The following is a 23,017-nucleotide window of genomic DNA, read 5'->3' as shown; positions in this document are numbered from 1 at the left end:
TCACTTTTATTACAGCCAGGACCTCCCCTTATATTTAAGTCACTTGTACGCCAAAGGGAAGATTTCCAATGTTCTTCAGATAACGGGACCAGCCCCACAAGTTTTCCATGCAGAAGCCCAAGTCCCGAGCCAGCCGCTTTATGAGGAGGAAGGTGCCTCCCAGTCCTGCTGCTCCGATGACAAAGAGCCCTCGATTTATTATCTGCAAGTGCAGAGAAAAACCCCAGCATCACCCCGAGGTTTGCTCCTACCTGTGGCACCAAAGTCTTCACACCTATCCCACCACCAAAGCAGGATGCTCAGGAGGGTCACAGTGTGGAGAGGAAGGACAGGCACCCCCACTGACCCACCTTCTTCTGCCATTTCCAGCGCTGAACCGCCTCGTGGTAGCGAATCCTGGTGAAGGTCACCTGTGAGGGTTGGCAGGAGCCCATCACCACCTCAAAGCCAGCCACAGGAGGAGGTGGTGGCAGCTCAGTTGGCGCTGGCCTTACCATGGTGTACAGCGGGACGATGGTGGAAGGCATGAGGGCGTGGAGGAAGTTGTCCACGTGCTTCCGGAAGATGAACCACGTTGAATTCACGTGCTCACGCATCTGCAACACCAACAGTCACCCCTTTGCAGGGCATCTTTGCTATTGTGCTGACTGCAGAGAGCAGAGCCTCCCCAGCCCCAGCGGCATTCTCAAGGAGCTCTTAGGCTCAAGTCTCCCACATGAGGACACAACTGCAGTCTTACCATAGGCCCTGCCAGCTGTGTGCATTCTGTTAGGACAAGAGTGTCACCAGAGCCACAAGTCAATGTGTAGCTTGCCTACCTCTATGTAGTTGTACATGGCTAAATCTGAGATGGCGTGGTCATCTGGCACCCTCAGCCTGGAGAATTCGGGGAGGCAGGCACCTGGGAGAAGAAAGCTCATGGGCAACTCCTCATCAGGGTATCCAGCAGGGATCCTCCTCTGCTCTTGCTCTCCTCACTCACCAAGGTCATTATGGAACTGGTCCATTAATTCATCAAAGACCAGACAATCCTCAAAGCCCTGGGAGGAAGATTAAAGGGTGAATAGGCAGAAGGAACCATGCGTTCACAAGTGCTCTCATGGATGCTCAGCTAATTTAAGTGTTTGCATGTGCAGGGTCTCACTGACCACGGCTACAGAGCAGGAGCCTTACTCCAGGCCAGAGAAATCCAGGGGGTTGCCTTTCCCAGCAGCCTGGGACCCACTTCCATGCAGTCCTCTGCCCCATGGCAAGACAGAACAACCACCCCATCCCTTTTCCTCCCCAGAGTACCACCAGGTCCTTGCGAGCAGCCAAGTGCATGAGGGGAGCTCAATACCTGCCAGTGCAGAGGACATCAGGCTGTGGGACAGCCCAGCCCTTGAACTCTATGGAGCTACACCCTAAACCCAGGTATTTCTGGGTGAAAAGATTGGGGACCCAAATGATGTAAGTGAACTTACTGCATTCATGCCCTGTCCATAGAAGGGCACAACGGCATGGGCAGCATCTCCCATCAGCACACACCGGGAACCAAGGTGGTAGGAAGAGCACTTCACAGATATCATGGCCTGGGCTGGCAGCAAAAAGTAATCCTGCTTCAGCTCTCGCCTTCAGGCAAAACAACAGATACTTCACTTGGGGGACCAAAGAGACAAGAAGAACAAGTCATAGAATCAGAGAAGAGTTTAGGTTGGAAAGGACCTTAAGATCATGGCAGGGACACCTTCCACTAGACCACATTACCCAAGGCTCTGTCCTGTCATGGATGCAGATTTCATGCGACATCCAAGCACAGGGAACCATGGCAATGTCAGCACTGGGATGCAAAACTCAAGCCTATTCACTAGGCTAATTGTGCTGGGAAAAATGTGGAAGCCAGAAAATCTATTTCATTAACCTATAGACCAAGTATTTTGTCTGCAGGTTCTAAGCTCTTCACACAACTTGAACGTGGGTGGAAAGGGTTCAGTCCCCAGTGCCACCAGGGCCCCCCAGGAGGAGCGGGATGCTCTGGCTCTCTGCTGCTACCCTGATGCCGTTGGCCCAGCAGTGAGAGGGTCCCCACTGCTGCTGGGCACTCTTGTGTCTCCCTGCCTGGATGCTTGTTTAGCCACAGTTAGTTAGCACCAGCTTCACTGGGCACCCTGTGCCAGCGCCTCAGCACCCTCACAGGGAACAACTTCTGCCTAAGAGCTCATCTCAATCTCCCCTCTGGCAGGTTGAAGCCATTAAAATGGAATAGGTCTGTGTCCTGCTGCAGTGCAGACACGATGTGGACCTACAGGCCAAGGGGGTCCACCCCAACAGCATTCACCACCACATCACCAGGACCTTGAGGCTGGGTGGGGATGGGTCCCCTGCCTTCATAGCACTGTGTTGATGAGCAAGAAGGGGAGATGGGAACACTTACTCTCCGATGAGGGGTATGGCATCTGGGAAGTAGGTCTGGAAAAAGCCCAGCACTTGCTCACCCGTTGTGAGCTTCTCAAAATCCTCAAAGGGCATGAAGAGCGTGCAGGTGAATGACTTGTCCTGTCAGCCAGGGAGGGAGGTCAGAAAGAAGCCCAGAGGCCACAGAGAGCACCTGGAGCTCAGTGCCCAGCCCGTCACCCAACAATCACACCCCGTGCCCCATAGTGGGCTTGCATACCCTGGGGAGCAGGCAGTGTGTGATGGCCAGCATAGGTCTGCCCTGGTGCTCCCATATCCAGTTCATAACATTCAGAGAGCTGGTCGGGGGGGGGTTGAGTGGACTCAGGTGCATGGCAGAGGAGTGCACAGGTACCTGCTTGGTGCTGTGAGGCAGAGGCAGCTCTGTGGGTCCTGTCCTGCACCCCTCCCAAGACCCAAGGGATCTGGGGTTCCCTCCTGGCACTGTGCCATCCCTCCCAGCCCCTGCCACCACAACCAGTTTATCCCCACAAGCTCCATTCCATGCCCCACGGGAGCATGGCCACGGATTATCACCATGTTGGGCAGCGCAATCATCATGAAGGTGTTTCTTGGCCAGATATGGAGGTAGTTTGGTTCCATGGCAAACTGAAAGAGAAGGAAAATCACCATGTGTGTGTCCGTGCCCTGCTCAGTTTCCCCAGCCCAGCCTCTGCTTCCCCTCCACACTAGCACACCAGCTGCCATCCTTCGTATCAATATCCATAGGGCCCCTTTCTGGAGCCTGATGCTTCTGGGAGACAGAACAAGACTAAGAGGAAAAGGCAGGAAAGATGGGCAAAAAGCTGACGGTTTGCAGTCACTGAGGTCCTCACAGACACATTCCTGTATCCCCAGGACCTCTCAGAGTTAGAGTTAACCAAAACATGGACCCCACCACTAAGATAGGAGGAGCTGTCTGCCTTCTCCTAGGGAAGTTTTAATCCCTTGGTTAAGCCCCAGGTGAGAAATCAGTTTCCCTAGAGCTTCTGTAGCAGAGCACCATGAGAGGGGAGCAGCCTCCAGGACAGGTACACTTACATCTCCATCCTTGGGAGGGATGCTCAGCTCCATATACCCGTGAGGAATGTACTCATGACTGTAGTTAAAACGTGTTTGCCTCATGAACTGCTTTCTGACTGTTGAGAAGGCTCCATCACATCCCACGATGAGGTCGTATGCCACTTCCAAGGGTTGCTGGTCAGATCTGAAAGCAAGAAAGCCCCTTGGATCCATGCTGCTGTGATTCCAAGGCCAGCTCAGCACTACTGGGCGCAGTCCTTCTGCCTTCTGCAAAATGCCAAGGTAACCCCCAGTGTGATAAATCTTGTAAGGGGGGATTGGCTTCACTGACTGGGAATCTCAGCATTAGGATAAAAAAGTATCCTACAGGTTATCAAAAGCACAACTCTGCCACATCTACTCAAGAATGCAACAGGCACTGCTGGCTCAGCGCTGCTATTCCATAGAGCATGAACACTGCAATGAAATCAGGTCAGTGAGGAAAAGCTTTCCATGACTTGGCTTCAGTGAGCACTTGAGCCCAGAACCACCTGCCGTGGGCTGGGCTGCACCCCCAGAGCATGAGCAGCAGCTCAGGGAGGGAATTCTGCCCCCCTGCTGCTCTCTGGGGAGACCCCCCCTGCAGCCCTGATCCAGCTCTGGGGGCAGCAGCACAAGAGGGACGTGGAGCTGTTGGAGCGAGGCTAGAGGAGGCCATGGAGATGCTGCGAGGGCTGGAGCAGCTCTGCCCTGGAGCCAGGCTGAGAGAGCTGGGCTGGGTCAGCCTGGACAAGAGAAGGCTCCTGAAGGGGAGACCTGAGAGCAGCTCCAGTGCCTAAAGGGGCTGCAGGAAACCTGGAGAGGGGCTTGGGACAAGGGCCTGTAGGGACAGGCCAAGGGGAATGGCTTTAACCTGCCAGAGGGGAGACTGAGATGAGCTCTTAGGCAGAAGCTCTTCCCTGTGAGGGTGCTGAGGCGCTGGCCCAGGGTGCCCAGAGAAGCTGTGGCTGCCCCATCCCTGGCAGTGTTCAAGGCCAGGTTGGACACAGGGGCTTGGAGCAAGCTGCTCTAGTGGAAGGTGTCCCTGCCCGTGGCAGGGGTTGGAACTGGGTGAGCTTTGAGGTCCCTTCCAACCCAAACCATTCCATAATTCTATACGACTAGCTGCCAGCCCTGATGAGTGACCTGTCTGTGTAAATGAGCACTATGGAGACTGGCACATCATTCCCTGCACAGCTCAGCATTGTATCTCCATCCTGCTGCCAAGCTGCTGGGGGTTAGAAGGTTGCTTCAGTTCTTGTCAGCCTCCCCAGGAGCCCTGCTGTCATAAGTGTCCTTTCCAAAGCTGACGCGGTCTTGCCCCCTCAGTAATCACACACCAGTTTCAAACCATGATTACTCAATTGTTTGAGGTTTTAGGAATGATTAAGCAGGCACTCATTGACCACAGCACTGCATCCCAGGCTGTGCAGGGATTACCTTTTGATGGTTAATGTCCCTTTCTCTGCGTTGCACCCCAGGAGCTTGTGTCCAAAGTACAGTTTGGTGTTGGAGTACTTCTCAGCAGCTGTGGAAATACAACTAAATGTAGAGGCTTGTACTGTGACCCCTCCTAGCAATTTCCAAGGGATCCCTAAATTATAGGGACTTTGCCATTACAGCAGGTTTCCAACAACTGTATTTCAAGATGGGATGAGGTCCCTATAGTGAATGGGAAATTTGGCCTGTCCTGATGATATACTTTGCCACACTGCTCCAATTCCTATTTATCTCTGTACAATTGGGGTTGCAGGAAGAGTGGCAAGGCTCAGGAGGTATCTCCTGCTTTGTCTGGTGAAGCTCTGGGGCAGAATCCCATGCCAGGAGCCATGAAGTGGAGACAACTCCTGCTCAAGGGTGAATGCAGGAGAGGTGCATGTGCAGAAAGGCCTTGAGGGGGACCTGTTTGAATATCCTTTTGTGTCAGACAAGCAGAGATTTTATCCTCACAAACACAGCTACGTCCCAGTTGCGCTTTCTGAGCACCAGGTTACGTAGAACTCATAGACAGCCTGGGGCCCAAAGTCTCCTGTTCAAGGGGCAAAGCCTAAATCCTGGGTGAACAGGGCAGAAAAGTATCTGCAAACAGAGCTGGCAGCCTACCTGTCAGCAGCTCTCTGTTCAGGTTTGCTCTGTCCACGGACAGGATGTACTGCAAGGCAAGCAAACACCATGTTTAGGAGGCATTGCTGGAGGATGCTCTGCATGGCCAGATGAGGAATGCCAATCCTTCTAAACAGCCGCACCAAAACCAGGGGGCCATGAAACCCTTTTCCTGCTCACAGCATCCTTCCAAGGAGTGTGAGCCCTGCTGTCCATCACACAGAGGTACAAACACCACCAAGACATCTCCAGAGTGACAGCGTGATGCCGATACCTGGTTCTTCTTCCCATAGGGAATAGAATACTTCTTCCCTAAAGGTGTGTGTATCCTTCTTGCCAGCATGGGAATGCCTTTGGACACAATCTGAAATGGAAGGAAGCACAATCCAGGCCTCTGGCCAAACTGGAGCTGCCAAGGGGAGGGCGCAAGTCGCCAAGGGCCATCCCCCCTCCTCAGATCACACTTCAACCTGGCCTTGAACACTGCCAGGGATGGGGCAGCCACAGCTTCTCTGGGCACCCTGTGCCAGCGCCTCAGCACCCTCACAGGGAAGAGCTTCTGCCTAAGAGCTCATCTCAGTCTCCCCTGTTCTGGCAGGTTAAAGCCATTCCCCTTGGCCTGTCCCTACAGGCCCTCATCCAAAGCCCCTCTCCAGGTTTCTTGTCAGTCCTCTGCCTTAAGTAGAGCCCAGGGTTGGGTGCTGAGCCCAGGGTTGGGTGCTGCGCCCAGCCTGGGCTGCCCAGGTACCTGCTCCTCCATGCCCACAGCTTGCAGGGCTTGGCGTCCTCGGTGGGACAGGGCCAAGTTAATGCTTCTGCCACGGGTAAAGCTGGCCATCCGGATATCTGCAGGGGAAAAGCAGCTGGTTATGGAGACACTGATACTACAGCATCTCCCAAAATCCCTACGGCAACAGCAGCAGGGCATGCGGAGTCCATGTGCCCCCACGCTGTGTGCGCAGAGAGCACATTCAGCTGTTGGGAAGGCAGCTGAGCAGCTTCAAGGGCTGATTCTTCCATGCCACCTCCAGCCTGTAAGAAGCAGCTGCAACCAAGCGCTGCAAACGGAACATTGCATCCCAACAGCTCCCTGTAGTGCTGGAGGACATCATCACTAAGAGCTGTTTCCCCTCTCAGTGAAGGGAGACAAGCAGTGAATGCCTGGCAGCTTGTGCCAAGACCCATCCTGGTCAGATGGAGATGTCTCAGCATTGGCCTGCTCCTCCTTTGAATGGCCTCACTCAGTGTTGTCTATCCAGTGCATGCAGCAGAGTATGCGCTAGATACTCCAAAGCTTTCAGAGTTGCATCTCAGCAAACCCATGGGCCAAACACTGGAGCAGGGTGGTAAAATCCATTCAATCCAGGAGGCAGCTAAGAGCAACCAGAAGTTTTTTCAATGTGTGGCACTGGTGGCATGCACAACATCCAGCAAAGAGTTTAACAGGTAAACCACTGTGAGTGTCACCTTCCACAGTGTCATTCTGACCTGCCTCTTGGCACTGCCATCTCTGCCAAGGTTCAACAGCATTGCACGAACATTCTTCATGCAGAGAACAACTTCCAGAGGCGAGGATTTGAATCAATATTTAAGCCAAGAACTTGAAAAGGCATCATTTGAGTAGCTTAAGGGTGGGTTTCCTCCACACAAACCAACACATTTCAAACAAATGCTCCTCCCCACCACGGAAGCTAAAGAGTGAAAAGAATATCCTTCAGGTGCCACACTTTTGGGTTTCATTTTCTTCCTGCAGTTTCAGTGAGCTCACATAGTTCCTCTTTTGCTTCCCCAAAAGCTGTTATCAGCAAAAGGACAGGAACACATTAATAAAGCAGCAGTGGTCAGGCTGAACTTACCTTCTCTGGCTTCATAAACATCGACGTGGAAACCTCGCCTTGCAAAGAAACAGGCATTTAATGCACCCACCTACAAGAGAAGGATCAGGAATGGCAGATGAAGTGTTTCGCTATTAGATACATCACAGATCACTACTGGATCATAAAGGGAAAGCAGCAGGCAGGGGATACAGTTCAGTATATACAAGAAAACCCTTTGATCAAGAGCCTTAGAGGACTTCTTCCAGGAGAGAAGTGCCCTGACACCCCTGCTGTGCCCACAGGGCCTCTGAGACAAGAGTCATCCATCAAAACTCATCACACAAAGTCACACCAAGAGCTAAGCCCTTCATCCAGACACAACAGGAGCTGGAGAGACAAACTCCCTGCTCCTCTCCAGACTAGGTTTATCTTTCTGGATAGAATTCAGGGTGCTGCAGCATTCCCTTGGGAACACAGCAGGGGAAGCTAGACCTGCGCAAAAGCAAGATGTCCCCTTTAAAAGGTCCTCACACTTGTGTCCTGCTTGTTATTTAAACGGATGGTTGTCTTTTTGGGGTTTAGTTTCCATCATTAATCACTGGCAGAACTACAGATTCTTGTGTCATCACTCCTTCCTAGCAGTACGAGGACCAAGAAGCTAATAACCAAAAGGTCAAAAGACAGAGTTAACGCTGCTATGCTGTCCTTTAAAGTAAGACCACTCTGCAAGTAGCAAAGTAGGCAAACCATTCCCAAGTGAAAATGGGCAGAGGGAAGCATTTCCTCTTAGCCTAGTGTTTACCAATAGTCCTCACAGACCATTTCACCTTAGTGACTTGGTTAAAGCCAGAAGCAGATGAAGGGCAGAGGATCTGGCAGGCCAAGAGAGGACTGTGATTTAATCTATCTACCTGGGCACTATCTTCCTCTGAGAGAAGGACTCTTGATGGCAGCATTTCCCCCAGCAATTCTGTGATGTATTGGTAGACACCATTCAAGACAAGTGCCAGCCACAGCCATGCATTACATCCCTGGGATATCTCAGCAGCAAACCTTTCCCTTGAGGGGAAGAGATGTTCTCCTACACAAAGCTGTCAGAATGAGCCTCACTGCCTTCCAACCTACCCCTCCATAACACCCCATTGTATGACATTCACCCCCCATCCACGCAACGCTTTCACAGCTCTGGCTTTTGTGCAATCACACAGCAGCTAAATCGAGTTTCCTACCAGACCACCGCCGACAACAGCGACTCTTTTCCCTCGTGGGTCACTGGTCTCCATCTCTGAGGCACCCCCAGTTGCAGGTTTTTAGTGCTGTGTCCCTGTTCCCTGTCCTGCTGCGCTGCCCTCACCAGCAGGGAGGAGAAGGGGAAGGACATGGGTGGCGGAGTCACATCTGAGTTCTTGCTCCTGTTAAAGTTTAACTCCCACCACAGAGGCTGTCGGTGGCTCAGCCTGGCCGTGGGGACAGGCACGTGGTTGCTCAGGTGGAGAGATGTGAATGTGGAGCTATTCAGCCACGTTGTGAAAGCTTTAAAGCAGTTTTCTCTTGAAAAGTGAAGCAATTCTGCAGTCTTCAAGGGCTTCCTACTGAAACACACCCAGAGCATGAGGAGAACCTGCATCTGCCAGGCTTCTGCTGGTGGTTTGCTGGGCTGCAAGTGCAGAGGACGATGTGGAGTAACTCCTGGAGCCCCAGGGGCACTGCCTGAGGGTGGGATATGGAACACGACACTTGCCCAGGGGGCTGATCCCATCTGCCAGGATGTCACACTGTGTGTGGCTTGAGCACATTGGGGTGTGATGGTGAGCAGAGAGTCCAGGCCTAACTTGCAGAAGGACTTGGATGAGGCTATAGGAGACACCTCTCTGTGCACCATTCCACATGCCTGTCCTTGGGAGGGGATGCTCTGCTGAGCCAACACTGCACACAGTAAGCTTTTAAAAGGGAGCCAATTACAGCCTACACACAACAGTTAAACAGCAGCAGTGGAAGCACACACATTAAATACCTTAAGTACTATTTCCTGCTAACTCTGCAATGCACAGGCTGAAACATCAGGTTTGTCTCAACAGAGCAAGGCCAAATCCATGCACAAGCACAACATCATTCTCCACTGCACATTCTGGTTCCCAGTGCAGCAAGGGATGGCTGCTCCTAAGGGGATAGGGAGCAAGCACCACACCATAGTCCCAACTCATGGTACCATGCATGGAAAGGACATGCAGGACAGGGTCGACAGCAGCCCCAAGCTTAAAAGGGACTGCTGGCTTTTGGGGTGCCAGGAGTCTCCCATGGGGCTGGCTGGGGTTGTTAGAGGCTGCTAGTGCCCACGGGCCCCGGCACTGCATCCAGATGAGTCTCTGCTGAAGACCCTCCATTGGATTTCTATGATCTACACAGCAGTGAATTGATCCACATTATCTGTTTGACTCACACACCCCCCAGCAAAGAAAACAGAGCAGAGAGGGCAAAGGGCAAGGTAGGTTTGACATAGTAAATAGATTATTCCTTTCGGGTGATCTTCCCATTAGATTCACTCACAAACTGCACCAGGCAAAACCAACATAAAGATGTTCTGCACTTTACACACGGGAGAATGTGGGAAGACATGGAGAAAGTTCTACTAATGCATGGGTTATCTTTCTGTATTAAACATCACCAGACTGCTGAGAGCATGAAAAAGCATTGCTTGATTCGAACCCTCAGTGAGCCTTCCAAGGAGTCCTAGGTGAAAACAAAAATACCAGGAGAGCATGGACCCAGCTTAAAGGCTGCCCTATGAAAAACCAAGGGAAAAAGTAAAGAAGGGAGAAGTTGATTTATGTTGCTGAAGCAAAAGATATGCCAATATCCAAGGAAGAACCACAAGATTTTATTTTGTGTGCTTAAATCAAGTCTAAACCCTGATTATATGAGGGAAAGATTGAGAAATAATGAAACAAATATATGCAATTCCAAGCTGCTTAAGTTAGCTTCCAACAGCTCTTTGGGAAGAAAGCGTTGGCCAGCTTTGTAAATATGAGATTTGGGAAGTATGGGGAATCAGAGCCCTCCTGGGGCTGAAAATGTGGATTGCACTTATTGCACCTCAATGTTCAAACCCTGCAGGAGCAGATTTCCTTCTATTCTTCTTCACTGGTAATTATTTATCTGAGTAGTGTGTGAAGCCAGTTCACACGGGTAGGGCAGAGTTCTGCTACTTCCTGTACCAACAAAGTGCAGTCTTACTGACACTAGGCTGTCAATCACACAGAACTGTTCAAATACAGGCTGATTTCAGCAATGCTATGGTCCAGTTGAGGGGAACATGTCCTGTCAGTATGTGGGCCACCTGCAACAAGAAAAATGGCTTTACTGTGTTGGGTAATAGCCAACAGTGCATCAGTGCATGCTTCCTGCAGCTGCAAAAGCACAGTGTAGATGTGTCAGATCTTATAACTCATGGTGGAAGGTAGCTGAAGAACAGGGAGAATCATAGAATCCCAGACTGGTTTGTGTTGGAAGGGACCTTAAGGTCCTCAAGGACCTTAAGCTCATGCAGTTCCAACCCCCTGCCATGGGCAGGGACACCTTCCACTAGAGCAGCTTGCTCCAAGCCCCTGTGTCCAACCTGGCCTTGAACACTGCCAGGGATGGGGCAGCCACAGCTTCTCTGGGCACCCTGGGCCAGCGCCTCAGCACCCTCACAGGGAAGAGCTTCTGCCTAAGAGCTCATCTCAGTCTCCCCTGTTCTGGCAGGTTAAAGCCATTCCCCTTGTCCTGTCCCTACACGCCCCTGTCCAAAGCCCCTCTCCAGGTTTCCTGTAGCCCCTTTAGGCACTGGAGGTGCTCTAAAGTCTCCCCTTAAGGAGCCTTCTCCTCTCCAGGCTGAACCAGCCCAGCTCCAGAGCAGAGCTGCTCAACAACATCTCCCTTTGCTGATTTCTGCTAACAGCTAATAGCACTATTCTGGAAGGAACCAAGAGATCTTTCCTGGTACAGATTACAAACCCATGTAAAAGTGAAACGGGTTGAATGTTTATCCCTTATAATCCCATTGGGTAAATAATCTGTTCAGGAATTCAAATCCCATCCTAAGGGGGTTATACAGACACCCCTGCCAGCAGGGCACTTATGCCTGAGGATGCAGCTGCTCCATCCTGTCCTTCTGTTCACAAAGAGCCATAGCACAGAACTAGCAGCTTTGTTCTCACTCATGTAACAGTGAGTCCTCATGCTTACCCCAAAGGCTCAGCCTAATTTACAAGTATGTTCCTCCCTTTGTACCGTTTTTCTTGGTGAGAGGTGGTAGGGTTTTTCCCCAGGAATTTCTGATTAGCAAAGGCCTCAGCCGTGTTGTAAGAACATAAATCCTACTGGATTTACATTAGCCTGAATGGAAAATACATGCAGCCCTTATTCAGCAGGTCTCTGCTGGCTTCATAAGGAGACCCAAACCCCAAACAGCCATGGTAATCGCTGGGTGGGTTGTGGCTCTGTGGCAGGAACACAGATTAGTATCATCTGTAGACCTCGTCTGACCCTCACGTTTATTCCGCAGTAAGCAAGGGTTAATTACTCAAGTTGTAATATTGATCACATCAAATCATTATTTAATCTGCCTCAACGCCACTGTTGCATTAAAGACAATATTCAGGGCTGGATTTAGTGAAGAACCACAAAGGACTACGTGGTCTACCTTGCTCTCCCCATCTGTGCAGGAAGGAAGGTGGTGTGGTTTAAACTGAAAAGTCCTTGGTCAGGGTAAGCACTACTCAGCAACACCTAGAACATTGGTGTGTTATCAGCATTGTTCTCAGACTAAAGCCAAACCACAGCACTGCACCAGCTACTACGGAGAGAATTAACTCTATCCCAGCCAAAACCAGGACAGAAGAACTAGAAGTTTATATCATGGCTCCCTGTTTACTTACGTGGGCAGGGCAGGGATGGTGCCGCTGGTCCAGTGATGTGCCGTGGATGTGGATGGGAATTGCTCATGGGGCACTGAGAGCATCCCTGCGGCAGGGTAGTGGTGGTGGTGCACCACAGATGGCCTGGGCCTGTCTGCTTTCACAGCCAGGGGAGCAGGAACCTGCAGGTCCTTGGCAGAGGGACAAAGGGTGATACATGAAAGCTGTGCCCCTATGAGAAGGGTCCCTGGCTGCTGGGCTGGGTTCCCATTCGGCCAGCCCTCGGTGAAGGATGTGTCTGGAGATGAGTTTTGCAGGCTCCAACACAGAAGGTCCAGCAAACACCTGGTGATATCCAATTCCACCTCTGTCATTCAGAGGCATTCACATTTAGCCCACTGGTCTACACCAAGGAAACACACAGTGACAGGATGGGCTGAGGAGGAAGGTGGAAACCAGGGGGACGCATGCTCTTCCCCTGTCACCTCCCTTTAGACACAAAAAGCTGCAGATGTGTCCACTGTCTCCTTCAGCACCACCATCTGCCCAGACATCTCCCCAGTAGCAAGGGGGACAGGCTATTCAAAACCAGAAACTGCGCGATGTAAGGGAAACAGAAAAGGACTTCCATGCAAGGCAATGCTTGGTGCAGCTCTGCCATTCCCACAGCGACCCACCCTCCACAACGGCTGACGAGGCCAGCCCTGCTTCTCGGATGGCCTCCTGGGACATCAGTGCCCTGAAATGTGAGAGCTGGCAGCTGCTGTCAGAGGCTTTCTGTCCCAGCAGATGCACAAACCCATCAGCTCCCTCCAGGCCAAGGGATGGGTTATGGAAGAGGATTGTGTTTCCTACCCTCTGTTAAACCCAGGGCTCGGGGGACTTTACAAATAGCATGTGGCAAAGATGCAAATGAGCTGGGCAAAGGCTGTAGGACTTTGGGAGTTATTTCTCAGTACCCAACAACCTTAATATCTGAGAAAAAGGAAACAAATGTGACTTAAAGCACAGGGAAATACATAGTTAGCCTGGAAAAAGAAGGGTAGGGAATATACCTCACTTTCTGCGACACTGGGACATCCCCTCCTCCCCAGCAATCATCTGCCCTTGTTTCTTTGGTAATAAATGCCACAGAGATGAGTCTAGAAATACATTTTCCCAAAGCACTTAAGGATGCTAAGGAGCTAAATCACCTTGTCATAAACAGCTTAGGAACTGGGCACCGAAGGATGTGTTCAAAATCATCTGTCTCTTATCAGGCACTGGACATGTTTTGGAAATAACCCTGTAGGGATCTACACCCCAAAATATCTGCCCTTTCAGAACTCAGTAGCACACCTGTTTAGCATCTCAAGGAGATCAGCCACTGCTCTGTGGGAGCAAGGATGCCCTTCAGACCCCAGTGTTGTTACCTGCTGTACAGAGTGAAGCAGGGAAGGGCTGGCTCCAGCAGGCTGTGTGAATGCCACTGGTGGCAGAGCCTTCAGCATCATGTTCTGCATGATGATCTGGTGCATCTGAGCGTTCTGCATGAGCATCATCTCTACCATATCTGGGAAGAGGTAACCCCAAGGAAGAAAGTAAGAACTTTAGCAGCAGCTGACAAGCAGCAGAGGCACCTCGGTAAGCAGTGCCCTCCGGTATATAGAACAGTCACTGCAACCAAGACATAGCAGCTGAAAGGGACACATAGAATCAACTAGGTTGGAAAAGACCTTTAAGATCTACATTATTATTAGCATTCTTTACCCAGGCAGTGCAAAATTAATGTCTATGAATAAGACTGTTCATACTAGCTTCCCTGTTTCTCCTCCCTTCTACAAGAAACTTGCTGTTGAGCATCGTCTGTCAAGTTTCCCTGCAAGCCCACCCCACTGGCTATGCTGGAGATGGGCTGAGCACTAGAGCTCTCTTGCTTCCTCCAGCACGGACCAGCTCCTTGCAGCGCTATCCATTGCTTCAGCCCACAATCACTGAGAGGTTTCCTCAAGCTTATATGATATTGCAGTGCCACCTTGAGAGTCCACTGCATGCATGTCAAATCCATTAACTATGGTCTCTGGGTCCTAATCACAAAGGATCTAGTGTGAGATGTCCCTGCCCATGGCAGGGTGCTGGAACTGGATGATCTTAAGGTCCTTTCCAACCCAAACCATTCTATGATTCTATGACCTGGGCAGGGGGAGGAGAAGGGAGGGGGGATTAAGAAAGAGGGAAAACAAGATCAAGGCAACTGTTCTTTTTTGAGGTCATACCAGAAGTAGTTCACACCTATTAGCTTCAGCAGTCATGCATAAATTGGGACTGTTTTATTTATAAAAACAAGCTCTGATTTAAAACTCCAGGCAGAAAGAGCTGAGAAAAATTGCAGTTTCATGAATGAGGATTTCTCTGTGGGATGAAGAAATATCTGGCTAAAGGTTGAGCCAGGGAAATCATCCCAGGGTTTTGTTCATGTCTTATTTCCCGGTAGCATCCAGCTATATTTAGAAACAAACTCTTTTTATTGGCATTGCACTATATCTGGAACAGTGCTTTTAGCTGTTCTGTCTTGTTTCCAAACACGGAGCTTAACAAAAGCCTGTATTGTTTGAGGAGATCGAGCAGCGGGTTAAGGGAGAGAAAAAAGAAAGGAATAAAACCAGGTTTTAGAAACCTGACTGGTAGTTTTGAAATCATCCATACACATGAGTTTGACTTTGTTCGTATTACTCAGTGCCATGTCTTGAGCTGGTTTGCTTTCCCAAGCTTCCCTGGCAGCTTCATCTGGCTTTGCCGAGTTTGTATTCCCTGTTTCTTTAGTTTCAGTGAAAAGAGTTTATCTGAAAGCTTCTCAGAAATGATATCTAATACATATAGCCCAGTGCAATTCCCACAGCCCCAGCAGCAGCCTCATCACAAACCGGCATGTCACTGACTAGCTTGGATGCTGTCCTGTGCCCCCTTCCTACTTGCTGTGGCACCTCCCTGCCCTCTCCAGCCTGGGTAGTGGGAGCTAGGTGGGTACTTTACCTTCTTTAATGCTTCCAGAGCGGGGGGCTGCAAAAGGTTGGGCAGGGGGAATCTGTGTGATCAGGGGAGGCTGCTGCTGAGGTAGCTGCTGGATGATGGTGGCAGGCTGAGGTGGCATCTGGAAAAGAAAGGAAAAGGAAGAAGTTGCTACTGGATTTGTCTGACTTCCTCATCTCTGGGGAGGAAGAGCGGTGGGTATCATCTGCCTGGACTTCAGTGGGGCTTTGGACATTGTCTCCTGTGAAATCCCAGCACAAGCTGGGATCTACTTGGCTGGGAAGCAGCCCTATGGAAAGGGGCCTGGTGGTCCTGGTAGACACAAGCTCAACATGAGTGAACAGTGTTCTGCTGCAGCAAAGCAAGTCACAGGGTGCTGGAGAACATCAACAAGTGCATCACCAACAGAGATAAAGATGTCATTATCCCACTCCACTCAGTGCTTGTCAGGCCACACCTGGAATACTGTGTTCAGTTTAGGTCCCTGCTCTACATAAAAGATGTGGACAGGCTGGAAAGGGTCCAGAGAAGGGTCACAAAAATGATCCAAGGGCTGGGAAGCTCTATGAGGAAAGGCTGAGAGAGCTGAGACTGTTCAGCCTGGAGAAAAGAAGCATCAGGGGAGACTTTATCACCATGTTCCAGTATTTAAAGGGTGGCTACAAAGAAGATGGAGACTCCCTTTTTACAAGGAGTCACCTGGAAAAAACAGGGGGTGATGGGCACAAGTTACTCCTGGGTTGATTCTGGTTGGACACAAGAGGAAAATTTTTCACAAGGAATAATCTCCCCAGGGAAGTGGTGGATTCCCCAACACTGGACACTGTTATGGTTGGGCTAGACAGAGTGCTGGGACATCTAGTCTAGCTCATGCTGTGCCTACACAGCAGAGTGTGGGCAATGCTCCCACTCCTCTTGCTACCTCCTTCCTGTGGTAAATCATTCCCACTGTGAATTTTGTGCTTTATTTGTAGGTTTTGCCTACGGCAGTAAGGGTCCCATACAACAGCAAGAGGTGTAGCATCCCCTTGAAATTAACATTTCCATACAGCTCCCAAGCAGCTGTTGTTTCAGACTGGCACAGCACTATGTCAGCGTTTCATAGGAGAGAGGATCCTTACCATCTGCTGGATAATCCTTGGTGGCTCCTCTGGAGCTGGAAAAGGTATCTGGTAGATGTGTGGGGCAGCAGATCTGTGGTTGTGACAGTGTCCTCCAGCTGGTGCAGGGGGCTGTGAAAGCTCTTCCAGAAGGTGCTGCTCCTGCAAAATCAAGTATCTTCCTAAAGAAAACCTAGTCAGAGAAAGGCAGGTAGGATTGTTACACTCTCTGGACTAAATGGGATTAGCCCCTGGAGCCTGCAGCAGGGCACAGCCTTGCTCACTGAATCACTGCTGCAGATACATCCTGTGTCTGATGGGCAGACCACAAGAGACCACTGCATGAAGAGAAGCACTCAACCAGTGCCTGCCTCTTCAGGAGCCTGCTTAGTAAGGTTCCATGGGATACAGCCCTAGAGGGCAGGTGGGCCCAAGGCTCTTGGTTGTTATTCAAGGATCATGTGCCCCAAGCTCAGGAGTGTTGCATCCCAACTAGAAGGAAGTGCAGCAGGAGGGCCAGGAGACCTCCTTGGATGGATAAGGAGCTGCTCAGGAAAATTCAAAGGAAAAAAGAGGCTTATAGAAGGTGGAAGCAGGGACAGGCGGCCTGGGAAGAATACAGGGATGTTGCCCGGGAAGCTAGGGACCAGGTGAGGAAGGCTAAGGCCCAGTTAGAATTGAACTTGGCTAGGGATGTTAAGGATAACAAAGGGATTCTATAGGTACGTAGCGAGTAAAAGACAGACTAGGGACAACGTAGGCCCCCTCTGGAAGATATCGGGAGAACTGGCTACCCAGGATTTGGAGAAGGCTGAGGTTCTTAATGACTTCTTTGCCTGGGTCTTCACTGGCAAAAGCTCTGACCGCACCACCCAAGTCTTGGGAGGCGAACGCAGGGACTGTGAGAATGAGGACCCAAGGCCCACTGTAGGAGAGGATCTGGTTCGAGACCATCTTAGAAACCTAAACGTACACAAGTCTATGGGACCTGACAAAATCCATCTGCGAGTCCTGAAGGAGCTGGCGAATGAAGTTGCTAAGCCACTGGCTATCATATTTGAAAAATCATGGCAGTCAGTGAAGTTCCCGACGACTGGAAGAAGGGAAATATAACCCCCATTTTCAAGAAGGGGAAAATGGATGACCCAGGGAATTACAGACCAGTCAGTCTCACCTCTGTGCCTGGCAAAATCTTGGAGCAGATTCTCCTGGAAGAAATGCTAAGGCACATGAAAAACAAGGAGGTGGTTGGTGACAGCCAGCATGGCTTCACTAAGGGGAAGTCCTGCCTGACCAATTTGGTGGCCTTCTATGATGGAGCTACGAAACTGATGGACAGGGGCAGAGCAGTTGACGTCATCTACCTGGAGTTGTGCAAAGCGTTCGACACTGTCCCACACGACATCCTTGTCTCTAAATTGGAGAGACATCAATTTGATGGGTGGACCACTCGGTAGATAAAGAACTGGCTGGATGGCCGCACGCAAAGAGTTGTGGTCAATGGCTCGATGTCCGGCTGGAGACCGGTAACGAGTGGTGTCCCTCAGGGATCGGTGTTGGGACCGTTCTTGTTCAACATCTTTGTGGGTGACATGGACAGTGGGATTGAGTGCGCCCTCAGCAAGTTTGCCGATGACACCAAGCTGTGTGGTTCGGTTGATACGCCGGAGGGAAGGGATGCCATCCAGAGGGACCTCGACACGCTTGTGAGGTGGGCTGATGCCAACCTTATGAAGTTTAACCATGACAAGTGCAAGGTTCTACACCTGGGTCGGAGCAATCCCAGGCACAGCTACAGGTTGGGCAGAGAAGAGATTCAGAGCAGCCCTGCAGAGAAGGACTTGGGGGTGTTGGTCGATGAGAAAATGAACATGAGCCGGCTGCAGTGTGCGCTCACAGCCCAGAAAGCAACCGTATCCTGGGCTGCATCAAGAGGAGCGTGACCAGCAGGTCGAAGGAGGTGATCCTGCCCCTCTACTCTGCTCTCGTGAGACCTCACTTGGAGCATTGTGTGCAGTTCTGGTGTCCTCAACATAAAAAGGACTTGGAACTGTTGGAACAAGTCCAGAGGAGGCCACGAGGATGATCAGGGGCTGGAGCACCTCCTGTATGAAGACAGGCTGAGAAAATTGGGGCTGTTCAGCCTGGAGAAGAGAAGGCTGCGTGGAGACCTCAGAGCAGCCTTCCAGTATCTGAAGGGGGCCTACAAGGATGCTGGGGAGGGACACTTCATCAGGGACTGTAGTGACAGGACAAGGGGTAATGGGTTCAAACTTAAACAGGGGAAGTTTAGACTGGATATAAGGAAGAAATTCTTTACTGTGAGGGTGGTGAGGCACTGGAATGGGTTGCCCAGGGAGGTTGTGAATGCTCCATCCCTGGCGGTGTTCAAGGCCAGGTTGGATGAGGCCTTGGGTGACATGGTTTAGTGTGAGGTGTCCCTGCCCATGGCAGGGGGGTTGGAACTGAATGATCTTAAGGTCCTTTCCAACCCTGACTATTCTATGATTCTATGATTCTATAGTGCAGTTTTCTCCCCACATGTCTTGAAGCCATATGGTTTTCAGCACAAGTGAAAAGCAATGGGGCAAAAAAGTGAAGAACAATCTGACAAAAGCCTGGAAAAATATTTCATTAATGGTAAGTACTCTCCAAAAACTTGAAATTGTAGAATCATAGAGCAGTTTGGGTTGGAAGAGACATTAAAGCTCATCCAGTTCCAACCCCTTGCCATGAGCAGGGACACCTTCCACTAGAGCAGGTTGCTCCAAGCCGCAGCTCAAGAACTAAAGGACAGGAAAAAACTGAATCCACTTCAGCAGTGGATGTGCAGATAACCTGACCCTTTCTGTTGTTTCTGCTCTTACCCTTAGCTCCTGCAGGAGATCTTTCCTTCGCCTTAAGGCACTTCGTAGCATATCCTCACATCTGTTCCCTGAAGGATGAAAAGGCCATTATCTTCTCAAAGGATCACAAAGACAGAGCTATTATAGCACTTACGTTATGAGATTTTGGACAAAGGTGTTATAAGAGAGCTTGACTTCTTCCACAAAAGGCTTTAGGCTACTTTTCTTGTCAAATCCATGAAGAGATAATGACTTTGTACCCCATGCAGACACAGCTGTCCAGCAGGCAACATAAAATAAACTCTCTAAAGCCCCTTTTTAACCTCCTGGCTTAGAAACTCATTTCAGCTGGAAATGTTCTACAAATACTCTGTACTTGCACAGGATGATTGTGCGAAGAGTAAAAGAAAGTTTGTTGTGACACATCCAAACAAACCCAGCTTTGAATGTCACCTTTGCTGTTTCTTTCTTGTTCTGAACCAACTTTCTGTTCAATTCTTCCCACTTACAGCTGATCTGGAACTTGCTTGAAGTGAAAATAAGCAAGAATATTTTCACATCCATTGGGAGCATCTGCTCTGAAAAGCATCACTTTGTGTTTTGAAACTAAGTTGGTAAAGGAATTGTTCATTTCTGGCCACAGCATTGAAAGTTTCCAACTATGTGTGTATCAGCTCAATGGATATGAGCCCGGAGGCCAAACTAGAAATATTACTGATTGTCTACTGGTAGCCTTTAATCCATAGATAATACAAATAGTGCGTATGTCATGCAAAGAAATGAATGTACTGTACACGGCATGTGTAGGTTCCAGGGAATATTGTTGTAGAGAACTTATTACTTGTACATGAAACGTCACAATAGTCTTTGGAAGGGTTTCATAAAGACACTTATTCATCACCTTGAGCCATTCACTAGCTTATATAGTTATTTCTCTAAGCTTTCCAAGTTTTGTAAGAAAGCTGGGATTCCTGACCTCTCTGCCCAAACCAAAGTCAGGATGTAACTATACATGCATGGTTTTCTGGTAAAATGGTTCCCACCTCTTATCAGCACAGTCCTCAAGACCAACTTTTTCAGTATAACAACTTATTTCATAAGCTGAGTCACATTTTTTATGCTGAAAACCATCCTCTGGTCTGCACAAGGCTGCACTGGTCACATTCAAAGGTGCAAAGCAGCATTAGCAGTGGATCATTCCTCCTGCCTGGATCCCTTGAAGACACACAGCCATCCTAACAACTCCTTTTCTGGGTCACCAAAGCCAAGCATGCAGCTGGACTGCACCAGGGGCTCACTCCTAGGTAGCAAAGCTAACACAAGTAGGATCTCCTGCAGAGCACACCTAGGCAGGAGGTCATTCTTCTGTCAGTGTTCAGCTGGTTGATCACTTCCCTTTGTCAGAAATAAACAGATGAAGAAATTCAAAAGATAAATGTAGGCAGCTTTTAGGGAGAAGATTTGATAATCTGGTGTGGTCTGAGAACATCACTAAGCCCTTCCCATATTATGTTCATAATGAGAACAAATGAGTCTCTTACTTGCAGCTGGAAGAGGCGACTCCATCTTCTCTAGGTTCTCCTGTTCATTTTCTAGTCTCTGTCGGTAAAACCACAACAAGAACTGGTTATGAGTCAGGCAGCAAAGCTCACAACAATTTCCAACCCTACCTTAAAGGCATAGGTTTGGGATGGAGGAAATAAAGCAGAAGTAGAGACAAGCAGTGCTTCTGAGCTGCTAAATCACAGCTAGTGACAGCTACAAGAAGCATTCATAGAAGTATGAAATGTCTCACTACAAATCTAGTTATGGTAAAAGAATAGTCATGCTTCCAACTGGCCAGACTATCCCAGACCTGGAAATTGATAACATGGTGAATCAGGAGACTTACACATCACTTCTTTTATAGGGCAGAGAGCTGGATCATATGAAGAACTTGTACAGTGTTATTTAAGTGACAGTGACTGTAGCACCACTGCACATTGGTCTGCCTCTGCTTGCATGAAAAAAGGGGCTCTCAATTGGCTGCAGATCCTCTTTGTATCTCAGTAGAAATACAATGATTTAAAATACAATGTTAACGCTTAAACATGCAAGAATAAAACAAAGAGCAAAAGTGACCACTGCAGAGATTTTCCCTTACCTTTTCGAGGAGTTTGAGTCTCAGTCGTGCCAAGTGATCCACCACTGAAGGATCTGCCATTGCAGTAGTCTCCTGGAAGAGCAGGCAGGCAAGAACAGGTTAAAAAGCTAAGAAAAGGCAGAGAGGTTTTCAATCCTCATTTCTTCCCCTCCACGATCTTCGTAGGATAATTCCATTAGAAAAAAAAAAAAAAAGAAACAAAATCAGATTGTAAGCAAATGAAGGAAGAAGAGAAAAGCTTTGGTTTCCCTCCGGTAAAACTGAGTACAGATGATCACCACAAGATCACAGACACAGCTTTTTCTGCCCTTTCTCTCAATGCATTTTTGTGCTGCAGATTGCAACATCACAGAAAGGTAACTAAGGGTGAATATTTGCTTGCTCTTAACTGTCACTAAGCCTGGCCCTCTCTGTTGTTAGTGTCCTCTAAGTAGCTCAGAGTATTGTGCCTGTAACCTGGCTGCTAAGTGTGTAGTGTCAATTCACAACATAAACAAGATAATCTCCAGGTGTAGAAGTTTACCTACCTTTTGTAAAGCAAACACCCAGCACATTAGTGGGCAGGAAGAAAAGAAAGAAAAGCCAACGGTTCTTCAACATAAGACCACTGATAAGCATCAGATTATGATCTTGCTGATTGATACACGATAACAACATTTATCTCACTGTAAGGGGGACTTTTGACATAGTTCTTCATACGAGTTTTCATCATCAGGTAGGAACTAAGAACTCAAAAAATTAAGCAGCATAGCTGGAACTCATCCTCGGATGAGTAAAAGAGTGGAGAGGCTATGGTATAACACCCGTTTGATTACCATCTCCCAAACAAACTGTAGGGTGTCTCCGTCTCCCAGCAAAGCACTCCCAGCATAAAAACCAGCAACATTTTACACTGACATCCATAAAATCAACACCAAAGCATGAGAAAGAAGTCAAGTAACAGTCATTCATTCTCAGTACCACTTTTTAAGACTGGAGAGCAAAGTTACAACCTCTTCCTTATTTGAAGGCCACAGCAAAACTGCAGCTGAGCCACTGCTGCTGGCTGGAGCAAATGATAGATGCCGTAGGATCACCTCCTCCAGCTGTGACCCACACAGCACATACGTACAATCTGCCCTTAAAAATACACAGGCTGGTATCTCTGGATAGGTCATAGAAACTGAGACATGGGGATCCCAAAAATAGCTGCGCTATGTCAGAGCTGGGGCTCAGCTTGCTTTGGCAGAGCCCAGTTGCAAACGCTCTGAGGGATAAGGCAGAGCAGAAAACCCTCTCACGTGCCAGCAGTTGTCCTGAGAAACCACTCTGTGTACACTTTAGTGCTTTAAAAGCCCCATAGATTTTGCTTCTTTTCTCTCCAGTATCTTTGATCCCTCATTCTTTGGGCAACAACGAGTTTCCCATTTATCTTAAACTTAAGCATAAACCTGGTTATGGAAGTAAACTGCATAAGTATTGTTTATTGAAGTGTTAGGCCAAGAAAGGATTACATTTAGATTGCTTTAAACCTAGATTCCTGAAAAGTTCATTGGAAAGCTTCTCATTTGTTATGTGAAATTTATACAAGTGCTCTCCAGGCATTTTTCCACACCCCTTGTGACTTGGAATCATAGAATCATTTAGG

At 49.2% G+C, this 23,017-nt stretch overlaps 2 protein-coding genes across 2 annotated transcripts; both read right to left on the bottom strand.

The window, feature by feature from the left end:
* Positions 1-34: 34 nt before the first annotated feature.
* On the bottom strand, positions 35-8,677 carry KMO (kynurenine 3-monooxygenase; the record flags this gene model as incomplete). The annotated part of the gene is made up of 15 exons (XM_080632069.1): positions 35-202; positions 351-410; positions 495-596; positions 819-901; positions 983-1,040; positions 1,464-1,611; positions 2,414-2,535; positions 2,971-3,042; positions 3,475-3,640; positions 4,915-5,002; positions 5,578-5,626; positions 5,852-5,941; positions 6,326-6,423; positions 7,434-7,503; positions 8,624-8,677. 15 exons carry the CDS (start codon positions 8,675-8,677, stop codon positions 35-37), a joined length of 1,428 nt encoding a protein of 475 aa, XP_080488195.1.
* Positions 8,678-10,715: 2,038 nt separating this feature from the next.
* On the bottom strand, positions 10,716-21,924 carry LOC308228668 (uncharacterized protein C21orf58; the record flags this gene model as incomplete). Its single annotated transcript, XM_080632068.1, has 8 exons — positions 21,391-21,924; positions 20,789-20,846; positions 19,269-19,336; positions 16,423-16,563; positions 15,305-15,422; positions 13,705-13,844; positions 12,314-12,483; positions 10,716-10,731 (listed from the first exon to the last, which is right to left on the bottom strand). The coding sequence occupies exons 1-8, from the start codon at positions 21,448-21,450 to the stop codon at positions 10,716-10,718; spliced, it is 771 nt and encodes a 256-aa protein (XP_080488194.1). The 5' UTR covers positions 21,451-21,924.
* Positions 21,925-23,017: the final 1,093 nt, after the last annotated feature.

The sequence above is a fragment of the Psittacula echo genome (assembly GCF_963264785.1).
Source record: "Psittacula echo genome assembly, chromosome: 20".
Classification (NCBI taxonomy): Eukaryota; Metazoa; Chordata; class Aves; order Psittaciformes; family Psittacidae; genus Psittacula; species Psittacula echo.
The sequence above is the reverse complement of the archived record's forward strand: the minus strand, read 5'-3'. Positions and strand labels throughout refer to the sequence as shown.